At 36.2% G+C, this 16,646-nt stretch overlaps 1 protein-coding gene across 6 annotated transcripts in view; it reads right to left on the minus strand.

Annotated features, from left to right (window-relative positions):
• The window catches only part of PPP4R3B (protein phosphatase 4 regulatory subunit 3B), a gene marked incomplete at both ends in the record, with an annotated part of 73,331 nt that overhangs the window by 30,300 nt on the left and 26,385 nt on the right, over positions 1 to 16,646 (minus strand). For all 6 annotated transcript variants that reach the window (XM_080711833.1, XM_080711831.1, XM_080711830.1 and 3 more), the window contains 4 exons: positions 419 to 521; positions 2,296 to 2,427; positions 14,494 to 14,610; positions 16,120 to 16,236. In XM_080711833.1, the coding sequence (XP_080567959.1) occupies positions 419 to 521; positions 2,296 to 2,427; positions 14,494 to 14,610; positions 16,120 to 16,236 (469 nt within the window). The remainder of the gene's footprint in view (positions 1 to 418; positions 522 to 2,295; positions 2,428 to 14,493; positions 14,611 to 16,119; positions 16,237 to 16,646) is intronic.

Genomic DNA, 16,646 nt, shown 5'->3' on the forward strand with positions numbered 1-16,646 from the left:
ATTTTTTCTTTAAACAATTTTTGATTAACCTAGCAATTTTTGATTCTGATGAAAATAAGAGAGCTTTTACTGTAATATACAATTGTTCTCTAGAAAGATGGTTCCCCTGTTTCTAAAAGAGGCAACAGGGACTATCTGTTCTTACTCTCTAGACATCAACTCCAGCCACATTATGAATAATCTCCTTATTTTAAGTGTCCGCATCTCTCTCTCCCTCAGTGTGTAAAACTTTACATTTTCTGTATCATTTTCTTTCAAATTCTCATAAACAAAGAAAATCATGACTTCATATTGCTGTTTAAATTTTTCAGTAATATTTTCTTTGTCATATAAAGCTCTAAGTAAAAAGCCTGTTGAAGTTTTTCTTTCACCATCTTTAGAAACATAAGCCATAGCAGATTAAACAAGAAGAACCTACCTTTGTCACATTTGTCTTCTGAAGTATTGGTCAAAAGTGGTGCTGTGAGGACATGCATACAGTGGTTGTAGAAAAAATTTAGAAATTCACTTTTTTCAGTTTTCTGAAACATAAAATTTTTGAAAATATTTTATTACCCTTATAACTGAGAAAACATCTTTGAGAATCAGGAGTGCTGGTCATAAACAACAGATACTTTAAGATACTGTGAAAGGATGAACACAGTGGCACACACCTTTGATCCCAGTACTCGGGAGGTCTGAGTCCAGCCTAAGCAACGAGTGAGATCCTTAGCAACTCAGAAAGACCCTACTTCAAAGTAAAAGGTAAGAGTGCTGGGGTATAACCTGGAGGCAGGACACCCTGGAATTCAATCCCCAGCGCCAAAGAAAAAAGAAACAAATAACATTATTTCTGAAGAACGTTCAATCTATTCCATATTATATATTAAATAAAAATGAAAGCAAGAAAAAGATTAGACAGCATGATCAAAAGAAAAGCTGGCCAAGGTAGTGCATGCTTATAATCCCAGAATTTGGGAGGCTGAGAAAAGAGGATCATGGTTCTCAGATTAGTGAGGCCCTTTGCAACTCAGTGAGACCCTATTTTAAAATAAAGAATAAAAAATAGGGCAAGGGCTATAGCTCAGAAGTAAAATACCTTGGGTTCCATCCCCAGAACTAAAAAAATTTAAAAAAAATTGTTTTTTTTCAAAGATGCTGGCAATCTGAAATGCAAAAAGAATCAATCTGAAAATTAGATCTTAGGTGTTCTCGCCATAAATCACAGGATGAAGTAAAAAACAAATGCATGCACGCGCACACGCACACACACACACACACACACACACACACACACACACACACACAAAAAAAAAAAAAAAATGAGATAATGTGTTCCACAATCACCGCTGCTGATCATTTGTTTCTTATTGCACAGCGTATTGTTTCCCAAGAATATCATAAAATACACTGGGCAGGGTGGTAATCCCAGCATTTGGGAGGCTGAGACGGAAGCATCGTGGTTCGCGGACAGCCTCAGCTACTTAGCGAGGCCCTCTGCAACTTAGTGAGACCCTGTTTCAAAACAAAGAATAAAAAATAGGGCAGAGGGTGTAGCTAGGAGGTCAAATGCCCCTGGGTTCCATTTCCAGTACTGCAAACAAACGAACAAACAAACAAACAAACAAAAGGAATATCATAAAATAGCTATAAAATCTACTCCTCTTTAAAAATAAAAAGTACCATCCAATTGTGAGAAAGAGAACATTTAAATTTGTCCTTGAAGCCAGGTGTGGCAGCCCACACTTGTAATTCCAGCATTTGGGAGGCAGAGACCATAGAATTGCAGTTTGCAGGCAACCTCAGCTACTTAGTGAGGCCCTTAACAACTCAGTGCGACCCTATTTCAAAATAAAAAAAAAGTAAATAAATAAATAAATAAATAAGAGAGAGGGGGTGGTGGGAGGGAGGAAGAGAGGGAGGAATGTCTTTGAAGGAAAAACTTAAAAAAAAAAAAAAAAAAGGAAATACCCAATTGAGTGATAGCAAGGGGTACCTGATTTCACTACCTAGCTAAATCTGAAAGCTACTGAATGAATACATCAAGTCATTATATGAAAAGGTGACATATCTCTGTTCTTTAAAACTGAATAGTATATAATTAGGAAATAGTGAAAATAATGCCTCGTGACTTATTTCCTCTATTTTCTATACAATTATACCCATAAACTTTACCAACTTAAAAATAACAGATTATAACCTTTATTAAGACTTTAATAGATTGCCAGAGCTACTTGAATACCAAGTATACAAATATTGTGAAACCATCTGAAACTGATGAGGCTCAAACGCTTTAATATCAGGGTGATTTCTTACATTAGTTGTAGCCAGCATGTTCTCTGGATCGATTAGAGTACGAAGAAGTCCCATTAACTGAACTGCACCTCCTAGCTCAGGGTCAGTATCACAGATCATTTGTTCAATTACTACATTAATAAGAAGGATGTCCTGAAAGACAACATGTGTTCATTAGACATAAGGCAAATATGCCAACTGAAAGAGCAAAATCAAAACCACAAAAGAAAAATAAAGAAGGAATACAGGCTTATTCTCACTTGTTTTTAACTATTCTTTTATTCTTTGTTTTTTCTTCCTGAGACTTTTTATTATTTATTTACTTATCTATTTATTTGGTGGTACTGGGGGTGGAACCCAAGGGCCTTTCTACCTCCAGGCTATACTCCCAGACCAATTTTATACTTTATTTGGAAACAGGGTCTAAGTTGCTGAGAGCCTCACTAAGTATCTGAGGCTGGCTTTGAACCTGTGCGATCCTGCTGTCTCAGCCTCCCAAGCGCAGGGATTACAAGTGTGGGCCATCACACCCGGCTTCCTGATATGAATTCATAAACTGTCTTAAAGAAGAGCCAATGAGTTGCAATAGAATTTGCTTTAAGAACAAAAATAAAATCAGATTTCCATTTCTGGCTAATATATAGTGATTACTGGATTTATCCTTCTACTAAAAACAACTAAAAAAGTGACAAAGTGAAATTATAATTGGTAAGACAATAGGCTTTATCCAATGAAAGACACTAAGAGGAAAAACAAACTAGATGAACCATGGAATATATATTTAGTCCATTATTATAATAAAATATCTGGGTTTTAACAACTAATTGAAAAATCAACTCTTGAAATACTTGCGTTAACCACAGATCTAGAGGTTAATTTGCATAGAGAAGTATGGAATAGCAAGTTATTATCCCAGAGATACTCCAGCTCAGCAAGCTAAGTTAAGCCAACTACAATGCATGACTGTATCTTACACTTAAAAGTAATTTGGTTCTCCTTTGATATAGGTGGGGACTGGTTCCAACCCTCCTCCCTCACAGATACCAACATCTTTGTATATTCATGTCCTTTATATAAAACAACATAGTATTTGCCCGGAACTTGTATATACTCTGGTATATTTAAAAATCACTCCTAAATTACTTGTAATACCTAATACAATATAAATGCTATATAAATAGTTGTTAAACATGGGTTCTGCATCTTCAAATTCAACCAACCTCAGATAAAAAATATTTTTTAAAAAAACCACTACAACCAGCTGGGCATGGTGGTACACACTTATAATTCCAGTACTTGAGAGATGAGATAGGAGAACTGTAGTTCAAGGATAGCCTCAGCTACTTAGGCCCTCCACAATTTTCATTTTGAAAAATAAAACATAGGGTTGTAGCTCACAGGTAGAATGCCCTTGGGTTCCATCCCCAGTACCGCAAAAAAAAAAAAAAAAAAAAAAAGGCCCACTAGAAATATATATATTTTGTGTGTGGTACTAGGCATTGAACTCAGAGGCATTTTACTACTGAGCTATACCCCAGACCTATTTTATTTTGAAACAGGGTCTCACTAAGTTGCAGAGAGCTTCACTAAAAATTGTTTAGGCTGGCTGAGAACAAGTAACCCCAGTACGTGGGAGGCTGAGACAGGAAGATTGAGGTTTGTGGGCAGACTCAGCTACTTAGACTGTTTGCAACTCAGTAAGACCCTGTTTCAAAATAAAAAATAAAATAAAAAATAGGGTGAGGGGTGTAGCTTAGAGGTGGAATGATTTTGGTTCAATCCCTAGTACTACAAAAAAAAAGTTAATTAAACCAATTTTGGGAGATACTTCAAAGTTTTACTTCTTCCTAAAGCAAAGTTTTAAGAGAAATCATGTTCCTATTATATATCTTAGGTCCAATGAATACAGTAAATAAGAAAAGAAGTCAAAAGCGGGAAATTCTAAAGTAGTAGAGTTTTTAAAATGAGCCAGGCCGGGCGTGGTGGCGCACGCTTGTAATCCCCGCGCTTGGGAGGCGGAGACAGGAGGATCGCGCAGGTTCGAAGCCAGCCGCGCTGGCGTAAGAGACCCTGTTTCAAAAATATAAAATAGGTCTGGGAGCGTAGCCCGGAGGTAGAAGGGCTTCCAGAAACCCCAGTACCACCAAAAAAAAAAAAAAAAAAAAAAAAAAGAGCCAGGCATGGTGGCTCACAAACTTATAATCCCAGTACTTGGGAGGCTGAAACAGGAGGATTGAAAATTTTTGGCCAGCCTCAGCTTCTTAGTGTGGCCCTCCACAACTTAGTGAGACCTTGTTTCAAAACAAAGAATTGAAATATAGGGGTGCAAGTGTTTCTTGGAGGTAAAATTTCTCTGGGTTCCATCACCAGTACTGGTAACAAACAAACAAACAAACACACATACACACACAAACACACTGATGATGAAAACATCTTCAGTTTTCAAAGTATTTAAGATATTAACATAAAAATCTAATAGGCAAGTAAAATGAATGAATGCTATGTTTGTGTATATACCTTCAATACTTAAAATCATTCAGACATAAAAGAAGAGAGAACATTTTCTCCTCAAATTCTACATTATAGCCAGGCATGGTGGTGCATGCTTGTAATTCTGGTACTTGGGAGACTGAGACAGGAAGATCATAGGTTTGCCAATAGCTTCAACTACTTATTGAGGCTCTCTGCAACTTAGTGAGACCTTGTTTCAAAATAAAATAATAAAATAGGCTGGAAGGACAGCCTGGAGGTAGAATGCTCCTGGGTCCTGGGTTCAATCCTCAGTGACACACACACACACACACACACACACACACACACTCTCTCTCTCTCTCTCTCTCTCTCTCTCTCTCTCAGAAAAAACAACCCCCAAATACCCAGAAAAACAAAACAAATAAACAAAAAACCCCAACAAACTACATTAGAACTTAATTAGGATCCAATTCCTTAAGTCTCCGAAATGGCAAAACAGCATGGACAAAAAAGCTCATTTTAATAAAGTTAGGTGTCTGCTGGGTGTGGTGATATACATCTGTAATTCTAGCTACTTGGCTACTTGGGAGGCTGAGGGAGTTTGAGGCCACACTGACAACATAGATCATTCCTCAGAACAAAGAAAAACAAAAACCCCTCAAAACAAAATAACAAAAATGTTAGGTGTATTTCCTGATATGACAAACTAAAAGAAACATTACTTCTGAACCATTCCTGACACAGAGTTGTAACTTGATGACTAATTGTAAGGATAAACCTAATTTGGGATACTGGAACAGAAACTTTGTTTTTGTCTTAGTTTAACCAGACATTACTAAGTCAATTTACAAAATAAAAATTAAGACTAATTAGTAAACACTGTGACATCATTTTATACTTAAAAGTTCAAAATGAAAATTGTATGTATGAATGTATGTGTATGTTCACAGATAACAAGCAGTGAAACAATGATAAAACAAAAGATAAAATGCTAACAATTGGAGAAATCAGAATGAGTGTATATGGTGATTCTCAGTACAATTATTTTATCTCTTTTATAAAGCTAAGCACAGTGGCACACACCTATAATCCCAGTACTGGGGAGCCGGAGACAGGAGGAAGGCAGGTTTGAGGCCAGTGCATGGTAATTTGGTGAGACACCGTTTCATAATTTTAAAAAACAATAAAATAGGGCTGGGGATGTAGCTCAAAGCTCTTAAGTTCCATCACCAGTACCACCATTTCCCCATTCAAAAAAAAATTTTTTTTCTTTTTGTACTGTTTTTGGGTAAAAAGTACAAAATAAGTGAAGAAACTTTAAGAAATGTTACTTGATCAATACAAAGTATTGAACTATCAATTACAGAAATTAGATTGTTTTTCATAATTTATTTTTATGGAAAATTTCAGAAATATATAGAAAATAATATAATAAACCCCACAAAGCCAGGCACATTAGGTGCCTGCCTGCAATCCTGTTGATATGGGAGGCAAAGGCAGGAGGATGTTTGGAGGCAGCATGGGCAACTTAGCAAGATCCTGTCTCAAAAAATAAAATGGCCTGGGAATGTGGACCAGTAGTAGAGTATCCCTGGGTTCAATCTCTAAATCTTCAGTAACTATTACTATATGGCTAATCTTATAATCTGTATACCCACACACAAATTATCCATATCCTCAGGAATTATATGTTGACATACTCCATTAAAATTGTATTTTAACTATTTCAGTAGGAATCTTTAAAAAATAGGAACTCTTCTAAAATAATCAATGATAATATTATATAGAAATTAACAAAATAATCCCAGTACTTGGGGGAGGCTGAGAAAGAAGAATTATGTGGGTTTGAAGCCAGCTTCAGCAATTTAGTGAAGATGGTTTCTGAAATAAAATATAAAATAGGTCTGGGAGTACAGCCCAGAGGTAGAAAACCCTTGGGTTCCATCCCAGTACCACAACACAACACAACACAACACAACACAAAACAACAACAAAAAAACTAAATAAAAACCAAAGAAAGGAAAAAATTAACAAAAATTTATTTTTATTTATTTATTTATTTATTTATTTATTTATTTATTTATTTGGTGGTACTGGGGTTCCTGGAAGCCCTTCTATCTCCGGGCTACACTCCCAGACCTATTTTTACATTTTTTAAAATTTGGAAACAGGGTCTCCTAAGCCAGCGCGTGTGGCTGATTTCAAACCTGCGCGATCCTCCTGTCTCTTCCTTCCAAGCGCGGGGATTACAAGCGTGCGCCACCATGCCCGGCTTTAATTTTTTAATTTTTATTTATTTATTTTTTTGGTGGTACTGGGGTTCCTGGAAGCCCTTCTACCTCCGGGCTACACTCCCAGACCTCTTTTTACATTTTTTTATATTTGGAAACAGGGTCTCCTAAGCCAGCGCGCGCGGCTGGCTTCGAACCTGCGCGATCCTCCTGTCTCTGCCTCCCAAGCGCGGGGATTACAAGCGTGCGCCACCACGCCCGGCTAATTTTTAATTTTTTTGCAGGTCTGGGGCTGGAACCCAGGGGCACTGGACCTCTGAGCTAAACCCCCTGCCCTATTTTTGCTTCATTTTGAAACAGGGTCTCACTGAGTTGCAAAGGGCCTTACTAAGTATCTGAGGTTTTCTGCGAATCACAATCCACCCGTCTCAGCTTCCTGAATGCTGGGATCACACGCGTGAGCCACCTTGCCCGGCTACAAAAATTTACTTTTACACAAAAAAATACTTGCCAAAATAGGTAGCTCAGTAATAATTGCACTACTTATCTTGATAAAATTTATAAGCATCTATTTTACTAAATGTTTTAAAGGCCATCAGTATAAAAATGTGAGCAATTTGTGGCATAACAAAAAGACAATTATTCTAAATTGATCCTTCTATAGCTTGGATAGAAACAATGACAACAGCAAAAAAAGAAAAATAAAAGGTTAATATTTCCTTGTGGCTTAACACATCATTTGAATACATTAATTCATGTTGCTAAAAAAACCAATCTGTTCCATAATAGTAGAAGGAGCCAGTCGTGGTGGTGCATGCTTGTAATCCTAGTACTTGGGAGGTGGAGAAAGGAGGATCAGAGGTTCGAAGCCAGCCTCAGCAGCTTAGTGAGGCTCTCAGCAATTTAGTGAAATCCTGTTTCCAAATAAAATATAAAATATGTCTGGAGGTGTAGCTTGGAGGTAGAATGCCCCTGGGTTCAATACCTAGCACCACACACATACACACACACAAAAGAATTAATAATAGTAGAAGGAGAACTCTGAATGTTTATCATCAAAATATCAACTGCTCAATGAAAATATAGGTAAGTTGCTAACTTTTTTCTTAAAGGTCACCATGAGTCCAATATAGAATTAAATACATAGAATCCCTAATTTTGAAAAAATTTAAAAAGTTTAAACTTATTTCTCTTCAGGGCAAATAATTATACTAAGGCAAGGAAAATTTAACTGCTAGATTTCAGAAAACTAGGAAAATTAAAGACTTCCAAAAATATGATATGAGGAAAAAAGAGAAGACAGGTACAGTGGTGCATGTCTATGATCCCAGCCCAGGAGTTAAGAAACCAGCCCGAGCAGGCTTGCTCAAAATAAAACAAAACTAAGAAAAATGAAATCGAGAAAAATGTTTTAAATTGCTGCACAGAATAATGAGTTTGGTTATGGTATACACGCTTACAGTTTGATTAGTTTCACTCCCCAATACCTCTTCCTTACACTTCCCGCCTCCCTTCTTCTATCCTATTGGTCTTTCTTCTATGAGAAAGATGCTTCTAATAACGATAAATTAATTCTCTATTCTTATGCATCAACTAAATATAAACAAGGGAATAGCGTTACTGAAAACTGAAACCAAAGCTTTAAGAGTTAACAATTCTAAAGTCAATTGTTTAGGATTATGGTCTAAGTGAGGATCATGGTCATTTCATGATGAATGTCTTTAATCACCTACATCACTATGATGAAGAAATGGGAATGTTAATTTCCAAGTTATCTTTTGTAAAGGATAGCACAAAACAAAAATATACAGATTATAAATGATTAATAAACTAGGTATTTATTTTTTAAAAATCAGATTTAGCATCATCTGGGTTTTTAAAAAATGTAAGTATGCACGTAACACAAAATATTACTTCTCTACTACCAAAGCCCTATTATTTATTCTTTATTTTGAAACAGGGTCTCACTGAGTTGCAAAGGGCCTCACTACATAGCTGAGGCTGTCCTTGAACCATGATCCTCGTGTCTTGGCCTCCCAAATACTGGGATTACAAGTGTGAGCCACCACATCTGGCTCCCAATTTTAATTTAATGCTTGCATGAATTACTACTGAATTAAAGTTAAATTTTAGGAACTTCCGGGAAGATGGCGACAGGAAAAAGCAGCGTTTACGAGCCCTGCTAAAACTTGATCTCTATTGCCACAAAATCAGCGCTTTCCATAGCCAGAAAACGCCATCAGCAAAGAAATAAAAAATGTAAACACAAGGGACAGAGAAAAAAAAGACTAGAAGAACAACCAGAGACCAGAAATCAAGCCCGCAATGCAGCAGCGGGGCCGCGCCGGCACCATCTTCCCTTACAGCACCAGCCTTCAGAGAGGAAAGGTAAACAAGGAGCTGAAGTGAGCAGCTGTGGATCATTCAGATCTAATTCAGCAGTTCTTTCAGTGTAAAAAACTTCTAAAACTCCCAGTGGTCAAGCTCATCATGTGTTCCAGGGACTCAGAACAGAGCTCAAAACCAGAAAAGAAATACGCCAGCCTCACAGCTGAGGGCGTGACAGTGGCACCATATTACCAGCAGCACCAGCCTCACGGCCGAGGGTGTAGCAATGGCGCCATATTGCCAGCAGTGACAGCGAGTTCACCGCGCCCTCCACAGCTCCTGATCAACACGCACAATAACCCTGAGTGAAATTGTGGCCCCTAAAGGAGAAATCCCTGTACTGCATGCCCAGGGACTTTGATAATCTCCCTGGGTCTGAGATATTGCAGTCCAACCCAGGGAAGGAGTAGTGGTGGCAGAGATTACCACAGACTCGAGATACAGAGCATCCTAAGTGAAGTCATAGTGATCCAGGGAAGGCACAAACTTCTGAAATCATGGGAAAGAGGAACAACAATAGAGCAATGAATGCCCACAAACCCCTATTATCAGAACCTGATAACACAGAAATTCACAGATCTCCAGAAGATCAAATCAGGAATATAACTGTAGAAATAATACAGGACCTTCAAAAAGAATTTAGAGAGAGTATAAAAACATAAAGGAAGCAATCAAATTGAGGTAAAGGCCTCAATTCAAAGTAAAACAATAGATTAGACCACATGGAGAATAGAATCTCCCTCCTAGAAGACGATCACTCCAAAAACGAACACATAATTTATAACTTAGAAAAAAAATCAGACAGCAGGAATCTGACATTGAAGAAATATGGGCCCATTTTAAGAGAGCTAACCTAAGAATAATCGGAATAGAGGAGGGAAAAGAAGGTGAAACCAAAGGGATCAACAATCTCTTCAAAGAAGTAATAGAAAATTTTCCAAACATAGAGCAAGAGGTCGATACACAGGTCCAGGAAACATATAGAACTCCCTTTAGACAGGATCAGAGAAGAGGTTCCCCACACCACATAATTGTCAAAATGACCAATGTGGAAGCCAGCAGAGAATCTTAAAGGCAACAAAAACAAAAGGCCAGTGACATTCAGAGGCAAACGAATTAAAATCACTCCAGACTTCTCAAACCAAGTCATGAAAGCCAGAAGGGCTTGGAGAGTAACATATTCCAAACTCTGAAAGAAAACAACTTCCAGCCAAAAATTTCCTACCCAGCAAAACTATCTATCAAATTAGATGGGGAAATAAGAAGCTTCCATGACAAACAAAAACTGAAGGAATTAATGTCTTCAAAACCAGCGCTAGAGAAAATACTCAAAGAGATTAACTATAAAGAAGAAATAGGTAATAAACACCAGAACCAGAGAAACAAGATTTTCCATCCAGCAGACAACTAAGCAAAGAAGAATATATTCAAGTGTTTATTGGTTAAAACCTTTGGAGATTCATTATTTATTTTAGTCTTTTACCTATTTCTTGTTTGCTTTATTGTCGCTAATTTTTAGGATTTCTATTTGGAATATTAATATACCTTCAGATATAGCATTTGGAAATATTTTATCACATTCTATCAGTAACTTTTAACTCTGTTTACATTGTCTTTGGATGGACAATTTTTTTTTTATTTTTTAGGAAGTTTGTTTGTTTATTCTATTGTTGCCTGTGCCTTTGAAATCATATCCAAGAAATCACTGCCAATTTCAATGTTTGAAGTGTTATGACCCTGATTTTCTTCTAAAAGTTTATAGTCTTAAGATTTACATTTAGGTCTTTTATTTAATATTTGTATATGGTGTTAGGTAAGGGTCCAACTTTATTCTTTTTCATGTAATTATTATTTTTCAACAATATTTAGTGAAAGGACTATTATTTCCTTCACAAAATGTTCTTGGAAACCTTGTCAAAAATAACTTGACCATATATGGAAGAATTTATTTCTAGGCTTTTTATTTTACTCCACTGGTTTATATATCTGCCTTTATAGCAGTACTACACTGTTTCAATTATTGTAGCTTTATAAGGTTTGAAATCAGAAAATGCACATCTTCTAGCTTTGTTCTTTTTCGAGATTGTTTTGGGAATTTAGAGTTAATATTTCATGTTAGGATAGATTTTTTTCTGGAAAAAAAATGTATGATAGTTTAACCTTAAAAAAAAAATCCTCTGGTAAGAAAGAAAGCAAAAAGAAATATTGAAATGTTATCTCTAAGTGATCAAAAGTTTGATATCAGACAAATGAATCTGTTATGTGAGATTATCATTGTTAATTTTGGATAAATTCCTATAAAATTAGATATCAACCACTAAGCTAAGCATGGGAAGGAGAGAGGGGAAGGGAATGGTGTGGGGTAGGGGCTAACTGGGCGATGTGTGCACGTATGTCTACACAAGTTTGTTTTATCCCATTATGATGTATGAATACATTGCACCAATAAAAAAATAAAAATAAATTAAAAAATTAATTAATTAATTAAATATCTACTTAGGGTTGTACTTTCTAGATCCATTATTTCCAATGTTGTGTTACTGGAGACTGAACTTAGGGCATTCCACTTCCAAGTACTAGAATTACAGGTGTGCTACACCATCACACCCAGCTTCCATATTTTTTTTTTTTTTTTTTGCACTGGGGATGGAACCCAGGAGCATTCTACTTCTGAGCTACACCCCAGCAATCTCAGCCTCCCAAATGCTGGGATTACAAGAGTGTGCTACCACACCCAGCTTCCAATATATATATATATATATATATATATATATATATATTGGTGGTCCTAGGGATGGAACCCTTCTACCTCCAGGCTACACTCCCAGACCTATTTTATATTGTATTTGAAAACAGGGGCTCTTAAGCCAGCAGAGGCTGGCTTTGAACATGCGTGATCCTCCTGTCTCAGCCTCCCAAGTGCGAGGGTTACAAGCGTGAGCCACCACGCCCGGCGCTTCCAATATTTTTTAAAGAAATTTTATTTTAGAATCAGTTTAGGTTCAAGGAAAGCCTCAGCTATGTAGTGAGGCCCTTTGCAACTCAGTGAGACCCTGTTTCAAAATAAAGAATGAATAAATAATAGGGCTGGGGTTGTAGTTCGGAAGTAAAATGCCCCTGGATTCCACTCCCAGTACTGCAAAAACAAAACAAAACAAAACAAAAAACACAAAAACAAATAAATAAAAATTAAAAAATAAAATTAAGGGCATGTGTATATTACTTCAATTGCCTTCTATTAACACTAAAAAATATAATAAAGAATACTTATAATAAAGAATACTTCAATTACAGCTCTGTGTTCATTCTGTCCTTAAAATAGGTGGTTTTTTTTTGGTAGTACGGTAGTACTAGGAAATAAATCTAGAGGCATCTTACCTCTGAACTATACTCCCAGCCCTTTTTATTTTTTGTTTTGAAATAGGGTGTCTTTAGATTGCTGAGTCTTGCTAAATTGCTAAGGGTTTCCTCAAACCTGTGATCCTCTTCTCCCAATATCTGGGATCATGAGTGCACACCTGTGCAAACATAAACCAAGAGTTTAAGTGAAAAGTTTAAATATTTCTACAGTGGGAAGAAGCAACATTGTTTTCATTATTAAACTTTGATTCTCACTTAAAAACAAAAACTTAACAAGTAAAACCAATTTCTTAGATAAGAACCCAAGCCAGGTGTGGTGGCACACACTTGTAATCCCAGCATTCAGGAGGTTGAGACTGGAGGATTGCGGTTCATGGACAGCTTCAGCTACTTAGTGAGTCCCTCCTCAAATTAGTGAGACCCTGTTTCAAAATAAAGAATAAAAAATAGGGCTGAGGGTATAGTTTGAATGTCAAACGCCCCTAGGTTAAAAAAAAAAAAAAAAAGAATAACAAATAAGGCTGGAGGCATACCTTGGAGGTAGAAAAAAAAAAAAAAGAGAGCCGGAGTGCTGGCACACAATTGTAATTGTAATCCCAGTGTTTGGGAGGCTGAGATAGGAGGATTGTAGGTTCATGGATAGCGTCAACTACTTAGCGAGACCCTGTTTCAAAATAAAGAATGAAAATAGGACTAGGGTTGTAGCTCAGAGGTAGAATACCCCTGGGTTTGGTCAATAGTGCTGCAAAATTAACAAATAAATAAAAGAAAAAAAATCGGGCTGGGCGTGTAGCTTGGGGGTAGAATGCACCAGGGTTCAATCCTTAGTGTTGTGTAAAAAACCCCCAAATCTCAAAAAAACAAAAACACCACACCTGACCCACACTTCTCCTAAGGGACTGAAATTACATTTCATTAGCCTTCAAATTTTTTTAAAAAAACAGTATTTACATATCTGATTGATTTGTTGGGCATGATGGCACATTTATAATCTTAGCCCCAGCAACTTTTGTGAGACTCTCTGCAACTTGGTGAGGTTCTGTTTCAAAATAAAGAAAATTGGGTAGGGGTAGCTTGAAGGTAGAATGCTCTGGATTCAATCCTCAGTACCAACACCAAAAAAGGGGAAAAGAGTAGCCAGGCCCAGTGGCACATGCCTATAATCGTAGTATTCATGAAGCTGAGACAGGAGGATCACAGCTTCAAGCCCAGCATGTGATAACTACTGAACAACCTATTATAAAATAAAAAATCAAACAGGACTGCAGATGTAGCTCAGTGGTAGAATGTCCCTGAGTTCAATCTCCAGCACCACAAAACAAACAACCAAAACTGAAAAGGGCTGGGGATACGTCTAACTCAGGTAGAATGCTCCTGGATCCAATTCCTAGTACAACACACACACACACACACACACACACTCACTCACTCACATGCGCGTGTGTGCACGTGCACGCACGCACTTTATCTCTTATTTGAGGACTGGGGACATAGTTCAATGGTGGAGTGCTTCCCTAGCATGTGCAAAGCACTGAGTTTAATTCCTGGTCCCATTAATAACAAATATGATTTGATTATAAACCCAATAGTGGTTTGAATTTGTTTTGTCTTTGTAATAAACAAACCAACTATAACATAGTCTGACAAAGTCAAAACTGATCAGAAATCGATTATTTTCTCCTAAATTTAAGATTATTATTTTTTGCAAAAGTTTTCATAAACACTACTCCACAGGTAATTCACATAGAACTCTAGCACTGTTACTTACGTCATCACTCTGCTGGGCTTCTTGCATTACAAATTCTCGGACCATAGATGGACTAAACTCTACTAGATATGAAAATATATCTGTAGCAGCTGATCTGACTTGCAAATCATCCATGCCCTGATAAAAGGAAAGCTAGGTTACTTAGAGACTGTTAACAAAAGTTGTTGCATTCCCCTTTTCTTTTCTAAATCTATGTATTACCTTTCAAATTTCTGAAGTAAGACATTGAACTGCAATCAAAAAATATAATTTCTCCATTTTTCCCTCTTCTTTTTATGAATATTACAATTTTGGGCCAGATTACTGATTAGTTTCTGCTGCCTTTTTTTTTTTTAACCATCACAAAGAAATATTCACAGAATTTAAACATAAGAATCAGCACAGGGCCATAAACAAAGATTTAGAAATGCTGTAAAAAATCCAGGGAGGGATTTATTTAAATATATGCAAAAACTTGAATGTGTCCTATTTATATCTTTAAAGCCTTCCAGACTGTCTCTTGTACTGGAATTGCCAGAGTTACTGTTTAGTAACTAATTCTCTCTTCCATGACATCTTTAATAGAATAAATGTTTTGAAATCACTTTTGGGGCCTTTTTACCATTTTCCCATAACTTATTTTTCTGAGGTAGTGACTTTGAAAACAGTCCCTGCATTTAAGTGTACTCTAGTGAGATCCTAAGAGGAGACAAACACCCCTTTCAGGAAGTGCAGAAGTTTGAAACTATTTGCACAATAAAAAGTAATACAAACATTTTACTTTTACATTCTCAGTCACACAAGTACAGTGGGAGTTTTCAGAGGCTACATGACATATGATCTTACAATGAGGTAAATACAAAAGCAGCCACGAGAATCTACTTACATTCTAGTAAGCTAGTCATTAAAGGGATTAGCAAAAACCAAAAAAAAAATCTCCCAAAACAAACAAAAATAATGAAACCAATTGTCACTCTGACTAAACTATGTTATGGAAAATCATTTTTAATAAAAAGTTTATTTATGTTAATATATATGAACTGCTTGTCATTTTAAAACAATACTTTAAAATTTTTTTCTCATATTAGCCAAGCATAGTGGTACATACTATTTGGGATGCTAAGACAGGAGGATCTGAAGATTTAGACCAGCCTGGGCAACTTATCAAGAACTCATCTCAAAATCAAAAATAAAAAGGGCTACGGACATGGTCAGTGGTCAAGTATTCCTTGGTTCAATCCCTAGTACTGAAAAAAAAAAAGAAAAAAAGAAAAAAAAGAAAAAAAGGAAAAGGGAAAACCACCTTATTTTACATTTTTTCCCCATAGTAAATGCTATAAAACACTGAAGATTGTTATAGAAAATATAAAAACTGTCTTCCAAAAAAAAAGAGGTATTTTTATTCACTTGGAGATGTATTGTATGGAAATAGATGTTATATGTAAATCTGAAAACTGAAGCCATTCTTGGGGTAATTTACTATCAGGCAAATAATAAACTAAAAGAATTCAATATGCCTTACTCAATGCTCTTGAGGTATCAAAAATACATAAAGAATTTAATATGCTTTACTATAATAAATTCTTTCCAATCCATAGTATTATAAATTCACTATTTCATAAGCATAAGAAGAAACCATATAATTACCATTACAATTTCAAGAGCAGGAAGAATTCCCAGTTTTGCCAAAGTTTTGAAGAATGCATCCCTGTTTTGAGGTTGTAATGTCTGAGAAAATGCACAAAATTCCTTGAAAAAATTAACCTGTAATGTTAAAAATTATTGTGAGAAGTTGATAAACATAACCTTGTTCATACATACTATAATATTATCTGCCATAGTGTGGAATTCATCCTTTTGAAGAATCTTGTCTTTTCACAGTAACCTAGTTTCTCCAAACCTACATTTTAATGCATGTTAAATGGCACATCCCTGTAATCCCAGTACTTGGGAGGCTGAGACAAGAGGACTGCAGGTTCAAGGCCAGCCTCTGCAACTTAGTGAGACACTGTTACAAAATAAAAAACAAAAAGGGCTGGCCATGGAACTTTGAGGTAGAATGCCTATGGAGACACTGCAGTACCACTTAAAACAAACCAAAATGATAAAACATAAAAACTAGTATCGTATTAAAACTAAACTTTACATAATTTCTCAAACATTGCTTCTTTTAA

The sequence above is a fragment of the Muscardinus avellanarius genome, assembly GCF_963383645.1.
Source record: "Muscardinus avellanarius genome assembly, chromosome: 15".
Taxonomy (NCBI): Eukaryota; Metazoa; Chordata; class Mammalia; order Rodentia; family Gliridae; genus Muscardinus; species Muscardinus avellanarius.